This window comes from Papio anubis, chromosome X (assembly GCF_008728515.1).
Source record: "Papio anubis isolate 15944 chromosome X, Panubis1.0, whole genome shotgun sequence".
Lineage (NCBI taxonomy): Eukaryota > Metazoa > Chordata > Mammalia > Primates > Cercopithecidae > Papio > Papio anubis.
In genome coordinates, this window is record NC_044996.1 from 45,709,610 (window position 1) to 45,718,098 (window position 8,489).

The 8,489-nt window shown below is 39.1% G+C and overlaps 1 protein-coding gene across 1 annotated transcript; it reads right to left on the reverse strand.

Annotated features, from left to right (window-relative positions):
* Positions 1 to 3,296: 3,296 nt before the first annotated feature.
* NCBP2L (nuclear cap binding protein subunit 2 like) lies at positions 3,297 to 7,299 on the reverse strand. Its single transcript, XM_021932505.2, has one exon. It carries the CDS (start codon positions 5,528 to 5,530, stop codon positions 5,069 to 5,071), a length of 462 nt encoding a protein of 153 aa, XP_021788197.1. The 5' UTR covers positions 5,531 to 7,299; the 3' UTR covers positions 3,297 to 5,068.
* Between the last annotated feature and the right edge of the window lie 1,190 nt (positions 7,300 to 8,489).

An 8,489-nucleotide genomic window follows, 5' to 3' on the forward strand; every position in this document is an offset into this window, starting at 1 on the left:
ACACAGACTCCTTTGGTTTGAATCCCAGCTCTGCCACTTCCTAGTTAGTGACTTTGAGCAAATTACTTTACCTCTTCAATCCTCAGTTTCCTCACCTATATAATCGGCACAGAGTGGTTAAGAATAAGATATTGTGTTTTAAAGCCTCTGGCAAAATGCCTAGCACATAATAGTTACTCCATAAAAATTGACATTCCAATTCCTCCTTGATTCAGAAAAAAAAAGTTACTGATCAGAGAGAATTAATTCAAGTTATAGAGTAAAGGATTCAGGAGCTAGACATTTATTTTTTCAAACTTTCCAGACAAAAGGTCATGAACCTGGAGATACATGCTTGGTTTCATGCGGTATCAATTTAGTTTCTTTATACAAGCATTAAGCTAAAGGGAAAGTGTGTAAGTCTTGGTATCAGAGTGCTTTTTTAAAATTTAACTTAATTTAATTTTAAGTTCCAGGATACATGTGCAGGACGTTCAGGTTTGTTACATAAATAAATGTGTGCCATGGTGGTTTGCTGCACAGATTAAGCCCCACATGCATTAGCTGTTTATCCTGATGCCCTCTCCCATCCCCCACCAACAGGTCCCAGTGTATGTTGTTCCCCTCCCTGAGTCCACGTTTTCTTATTGTTCAGCTCCCACTTATAAGTGAGAACCTGTGGTTTTTGGTTTTCTCTTCCCGCGTTAGTTTGCTGAGGATAATCGCTTCCAGCTCCATCCATGTCCCTGCAAAGGACATAATCTCATTCTTTTTTTTATAGCTACACAGTATTCTATGATGTATATGTACCACATTTTCTGTATCCAGTCTATCATTGATGGACATTTGGGTTGATTCCTCAGAGTGCTTTTGACTGTATGTTAACAGAAAATCCTGCCACAAGCTGGCTTAAACAATAAAATATAATGTATCATCTTATATACAGAACATCCAGACATAGTGCATGCTGCAAGGTTAGTTGACTCAGCAACTAGATAATCTCATGAGCAACACAGGTTCTTTGGTCCCTCTCTCTGCCATCTAAAATGTCCTATTCATCCTAAAGCTAGTTTATTTTGTGGTTTTAAGAAAGCTGTCTGCAGTAATCACTACATGCATGCTTATTCATATCCAATAGGAAGGAGAGATACAGCCTCTCCTTCATGCTAAAACTAAAAATCCTTCATTCGAGCTCACTGGGGTCTCCATTGGTCGTTGTCCATCCCTCAACTTATTAATATAACTTTAGAATTGTCCACTTCTGATTGGCTTAAGCCTAGGTTCCTAAACCAATCACTAGCAAGAGGGAGAGGATTATCATAACTGATTTACACTAATCAGGACCATGAAAATTAGGGAATTAATCCAAAATGTCCAGTATCCAGCTAAGAGGGGTTACAGAAACAGCAGAGGAAATGGAAGGGAAGAAACTACAAGTAAGTGATCCAGGGCTTAAGATTTAATGACTGTCCTACTGGGTTTCAGACTTGCATGGGACCGGTAGGCCCTTTGTTTTGGCCAATTTCTTCCATTTTGAATGGGAGCATTTATCCGATGCCTGTACCCACATTGTATCTTGGAAGTAATTAACTTGTTTTTGATTTTACAGGCTCATAGGTAGAAGGGACTTATCTTGTCTCAGATGAGATTTTGGAATGTGGACTTTGGAGTTAATACTGAAGTGAGTTAAGACTGGGGGACTATTCAGAAAGGATGATTGTATTTTGCAATGTGAGAAGGACATGAGATTTGGGAGGAGACAGGGGTGAAATGACATGGTTTGAATTTGTGTCCTGTCCAAATCTCATGTCTAATTGGAGGAGGGGACTGGTTGGAGGTGACTGGATCATGGGGGTGGATTTCCCCCTTGCCGTTCTTGTGATAGTGAGTTATCATGAGATCTGATGATTTAAAAGTGTGTGGCACTTCCCCCATTGCTCTCTCACTCTCTCTCCTACCCCACAATGGTAAGATGTGCTTACTTCCCCTTCCCCTTCTGCCATGATTGTAAGTTTCCTGAGTAATCTCAGTCATGCCTCCTGTTAAGCCTATAGAACTGTGAATCAATTATACCTTTTTGCTTCATAAGTTACCCAGTCTCAGGTAGTTCTTTATAGCAGTGTGAAAATGGACTAATATAGGAATAAACCACAAAAGGGATAAACACAGGATCCATGAAATAGTCAGTCCAATTCAGGACTACAGTGAAGAAAAATCTCTGGATGGGAACTGTTGCCGAGGGCAGTAGTTTGCAGCCAGTTGTGATTTTGCCTCCCCACTGGCCTGGCAGAAACAATTGGTAATGTCTGGAGACATTTTTGGTTGTCACAAGTTGGAGTGTGTGTGTGTGTGTGCGCACAAATGTGTGCTACTATATTTAGTGGGTATATGAGGCCAAGTATACTGAATTCTACAATGCACAACACAGCCTTCCACAACAAATAATTCTCTGGTCCAAAACATCAGTAGGGCTGCGACTGAGAAATCCTGGTCTAGAGAGTAACAAATCCAGATCAGAATAGGAGAACAGACAGATCATGGAGAGGAAAGTAGGAGAATTGTCAGGCGCGGTGGCTCACGCCTGTAATCCCAACACTTTGGGAGGCCGAGGTTGGCGGATCACTGTTTGAGACCAGCCTGGCCGATATGGTGAAACCCTGTCTCTACTAAAAAAATACAAAAATTAGCCGTGTGTGGTGGCACGCACCTGTAGTCCCAGCTACTCGGGAGGCTGAGGCACAAGAATTGCTTGAACCCAGGAGGGAGAGGTTGCAGTGAGCTGAGATCGTGCCACTGAACTCCAACCTGGGCAACACAGTGAGACTTTGAAAAAAAAAAAAGTAGAATATCCACGGAAAGCTTAATTTTTTACAGAGTTTGAAGGAAATTAAGGGGTGCAATAATGGCAAATAAAAGAAATAGAGAATGGTAAATAAAAATTCCAGAAGAAAAGATACAGTTGTTGGACTCTCCCTGGCTTTGCAGGGAACTTTATTTATTTATTTATTTATTTACTTACTTACTTATTTTTGAGATAGGGTCTCACTCTGCCAGCCAGGCTGGAGTGCAGTGGAACAACTTCAGTTCACGGTGACCTCCGTCTCCTGGGCTCAGGAGGAATCACTATCCTACTACCTCAGCCTGCTGAGTAGCTGGGACCACTGGCACATACCACCATGCCCAGCAATTTTTGTATTTTTGATAAAGACAGGGCTTCGCCATGTTGTCCAGGCTGGTCCTGAACTCCTGACCTCAAGTGATCTGCCTACCTCAATCTCCCAAAATGCTGGGATTAGAAGCATGAGCCACTGCACCTGGCCAGGGAACAATATTTATATAGTCACAGTAATAAAATACTCTTTACTAATTGTAAACTTCTGGAATTAACAGAAAGACAGAGCACTGACAACTTTATCATCAACTTTGACAATGTAAAAACACAAATGTAGATGAAAAAAGCCAGAAAGTAGAAGGGGGAGGAGGAAAGATGAAGAAAAGGCAAAAGGACATTAACATCTTCATCTTACAAAGTGGAGAGTACTATATGGTGGAACAAAACAAAAATGGAATTATATTTGTATATATTAAAGTTATAGGAGGACCTGTAGTAAACTGTATAACTCATCACTAATATTCAGGGTCTCTTCCTACAGATCCTTCTCCACTCCCTCAGAATCAGTTTTGACAACATGTTTTGAGAATGGAAATGTGAGCAAAAGTGACGGATATCATTTCTGGGTGGAAACTTGAGGAGCCAGGATATGATTTGTCACTCTGTTTTTCCCTCTGTCACCATCCTTCCAGATAGTGATTATACTATTAGCCTGGGCCCCAGAAGGAGGACAATCATGGCATGGAGCAGACCCCCGCACCATGTAATCAGCAATGGGAATGTAGTGGGAGGAACAGAGCTTAGTAATTTTAAGCACTAAAATTTTTTGATTGTTTATTACTGCAGCATAACCTAAGTTATGCTATGTAACAACAAAGAAAGTAAGTACAGATGCTCATTAACTTATGATGGGGTTACATCCTGATAGGCTCATTGTAAATTGAATATATTGTTAAGTTGAAAATGCATTTAATGCATCTAACCTCTCAAATATAGCATAGCATAACCTACCTTAAACGTGCTCAGAACACTTTACATTAGCCTACACTTGGGCAAAATCACCTAACCCAAAGCCTATTTTATAACAAAGTGTTAAGTATCTCAAGCAATTTGTTGAATACTATACTGAAAGTGAAAAACGAAATAGTTGTATGGGTACCTGAAGTATGGTTTCTACTGAATGCATATCACTTTTATACCATTGTAAAGTCAAAACATTGTAAGCCAAGCCATTGTAACTCAGGAACCGTCTGTAAAGTGTTGTGAACTACATTGAGAGGATGGAGAGTAGAGAAGTGCAAATGGGGGTGTAAGTGAGCTAAATCCTCATCTCTGAAAGCAGGAAGTCAGTAGATAGCATTTAAAAAGAAAGTAAGCAGTCATGTTATTTGGAGATATGGAGGAAACTACCAAGAAACAAACAAACCAAAAACTAATAAAAAATAATTAAGCGTTATCGTCCAGGGAATAGGCATAGGATAGGAAGAGGTGGGGCAGGAGGATTTTTGTTTTTATTACAAATTCTTCCAGACTTTTCTATGTTTTCAAATAACAGTGCTTGTGTTTCTCTTGATAATTTTTTAAAATTTCCACTTATTTAACTGTGTTTTATGCAAGCTCTTAAAAAAATTATAATTTCGGGCTGCAGGAACATGGCCATAGAATCCAGTGGAAATCTTCTTAAAAGGGAAGTTGTGCTTTGGTTGACTCTGATCTTACATACCTAATTTGTTCCCGAAAAACACTTCACTTTAGACCACCTAACAGTCAAACTGGTAATCTGAAAAGCACCTTCAAAATTCAGACAAAAGCAAATGGATTTTTTTTTTGTTTCTGCCATTTAATAAATTTTCAGAGAAAAAAATACATCAACAATAAGGTAATTTAAACTTGAAATTGGCTATTTGCAGACTTGAGGTTGGTCTATAACACACTTTTCAAGGGGTTAGAGTTAAAACTTTTTCTCTATGGATTGTTTTAGATCTGACTCTGTCTTCCAAAGCCTCCTCTACCAGAATGAAAATCTTCACGAAACTCATCCCTTACCTGACTGCCAGATTTACCGCGACCATACTGTTGACCTTCTCTAAAACCTATATCCCAATCAGTGCGGATAATCCATTCATCTAGGCAGGTCCCATTTAGAAACCGCATGGCATTTTCAGCATCAGCTCTGTTATGGCATTCTACAAAGCAGAAGCCACATGCTGTTTTCTTTATTTTATCCAGGCCCATAAAGATATTCCTGATATCAGATCTACTAAAGAGCTCATGTATTTTCTCTTCGGTTGTATAAAATGAAAGATTCCTCATATTCATTGTGGAGCTTTCCTTCAGTAACTTTTCCTGCTGAAATTTACTGCCACTGAACTGATGGTCCCGGCAGCAGCTCAGCTCCAAAACAGGGTCTTTACACAGAATTTTCAGGCCTTTGGACATGGTGCTGGTTGGGCAGCATGCAGATGGCCATTTTCGGTTTAGCTTGGAAGCAGTGACACCACCACTGAAAACCTAAGTTGAGTTGGAAAAAAGAGGTATGTCAAAAGGAGGGAAATAGAAGTATAAATCTGTGAATATTTAACATATTTGTGTTCAGATACAAGAACACTTCAGCTCCTGACCATAAGGATCATGTCAAGGCACACTAAAAATAGACAGCTCCAGTCTCCAAAACATGGTCATAAAATCCAACTTGTCAAGTCTTCCTGAAAGGGAAGTTGTGCTGTCCTTGGTTGACTTAGATCTTATATACCTAATCTATTACCAAAAAGCACTTTTAATAACAGCATGCTCTTAGAAAATATGGCATAAAACAGTTAAATGGATCAAATTTGCACAGAGAATGAGCACTGACAATTCTGATTAAGAACTAAACATCAGATAAATCACATATAATCAATGTTAAAGCACAAGTATAGTTTGGACATACTCTTTCTTAATTTGCAATTCAAGTCTATAACATGGAATCAATATGTTGTATTGTTGGGTTACACAAAGGGTCCCTATATACCATCAAATATACAAGTAACGCTATAAAAATGAAAACTCTCTGGTATCATAAATTTGACCTAAATTAAGATTAGATTTTATTAGCAATAATTCCACTTGTTCAACAGGTAAAAATTCTTTTTTCTCTTTTACTAAAATTTGCTATAGCATTCAGAGGCATTAAACATGATTTAGTTGGTTTTAGCTACACTTTTCAATAATAGGCATTAGGTCTCCCTATTTCTATTCTGTTTTGCAGTGGTTCCCAAATTTTAGCATGAAAGAAATACCGCAAAACGAGATTAAAATACAGATTCTTACAGCCCACTCTTAAGATATTCTGATTCAGTAGACTTGGAGAGGGACCCAAGAATTAACATTTTAACCTACACCCCTCAGTGATCCAGATGCAAATAGTCCAAGGATCACACTTTGAGAAACTCTGCTGAGGAAGTGCATTCCTTTAACAAACATTTACTAAGCACTCTACTTGCCAGACACTGTGACAGGTGCTATAAGTACAACAGTGAAAAGACACAGTGAAAATACAATTTTCAGAAATCACTGTGTCCCCAGCAACCACATGAACAATGCCTTGTACACCATAGACACACAATAAATATTTGTTAATGAGTGGATGAACGAATGAGCTCATAATTGAGTGATGAAGGCAGACAAGTAAACAAGAAAATACCATATGGTGTAATGAATACTATTTTAGAGATATTCATGGAGGAAGGGGAGAAGGGAGTTAACATTTACGGGGGATCTACTTTGTGACAGGCACTGTGCTCGCTTGCCACTACAACACCCAGGAGGAGAAGCAGTTACCTCAGTCTGGGGACAACAGAGAAGGCTTCTGGAGAAGGGACTGCATGCACTGATTCTCAAAGGACAAGTAAGGTATGTGTATGTGTGTGGTGTGGGGCCAGGGTTGTAGTTTAGGGAATGAACCAGGCAGAGGGAACATATGCAAGGGCAGAACACAAAGAAAAAATAAAAGCCCGGAAAACTGAAATGGAAGATTAAATAAAACTAGATGTAAACAACAGTGCTGTGCAATTCAAAGCAATGAAAATGGGAGTCCCTATTTGATGTCATTTGAAGAAAAGTAGGAAGCCCACTGGCCAAAAATCATCTTCCTGACAGCCTGTCAAGGATGTCTGAAAGTATACCACTGGAAACTCATTACTTTAAGTCATTGACAAATTGCCCCGTTAAAAAACAAATATCCCTCCTAGACTTCATTTCCTTTTTTTTTTTTTTTGATCTGGTTACTAGATAAGCTATCAGAGAATGTGATAGCTATAGTGGATTTCATTTCATCCAGGCATTGGACAAAGTTTCCCATAATTCCCTTGTAGATGATATGGCAAAATATAAGTTGGATGCTTCAGGCATTTGTTGAGATGAGCCTATAACTAGTTGAACAACTATAGCCAAAGAAGCGAACAAATGGTTTGGTGTCAGACTGGAAGGAAAGTTCTAGTAGAGAGCCAAAAGACCCTATTATTGGCCATGTCTTGTTTGGCTCATTTATAACCTGGCTCACTACAAACAAGAGCTTTTAAAATGGTCAGAGCAGTCCGAAGACAATGGGGTGCCTTGAGCTAGGCACCCAGTAGTCAAGCAGTGGAGATACCCCTTTGAATCAATGTAGTGTTATGAATCAAGCACGAATTTTGAAGTCAAAAGACCTTGGTTCAAATCTCAACTTCACCATTTACTAGCAATATCACCCAATCACTCAGCTACTTGGAAGGCTGAGGTGGGAGGATCTAGAGCCCAGGAGATCGAGGCTGAAATGAGCCATAATTGTGCCAGTGTACTCCAACCTGGGTGACAGAGTGAGACTCTGTCTCAGAAAATTTTTAAAAAAGTATAAATGTAAAATATTATTTTTAACCTCAACACATGGCAAAAGGACAGATTGATGGATATTGGGAAAGATAATTGACTTGGGAGCTTTGTTTTATAATTTGAGGCATCCCCTACTTTATTCCTGTCTCCACTTGTTTCTCCATTCATTCAATAAACATTTATAGAGCACTATGTTAAATTCTGGGGAAACAATAAAAACTAAGATGCAGCCCCTTCCCTCAGGTAGCTCACAATCTGAGGAGATGGACAACTTCCATATAAATTGCAATGCAATGTAATTATTCTAATCACAGGAGCACACAGTAGGCCCGGAGGTAGCACAAAGAAGGTAGTACAAAACCACAGAAGAGAATGAGGAGGGGAAAATAACTTTCTAAAGGACCTGATTCCTGAGCTTTTTTAACAAAAAATGTACATAGTATTTACTTTTTTGAATAGTGAATTCAGATTTGTGTTACAAAATACAGAATGTACAAATAGGTGGAAAAAGTAAGTCTTATTCCCACTCCTGTGCCCCAGCCACCCAATC

Bases quoted from the DNA above. Each gene is read 5' to 3' on its own strand.
- NCBP2L (XM_021932505.2), bottom strand. From the start codon at position 5,530: ATGTCCAAAGGCCTGAAAATTCTGTGTAAAGACCCTGTTTTGGAGCTG.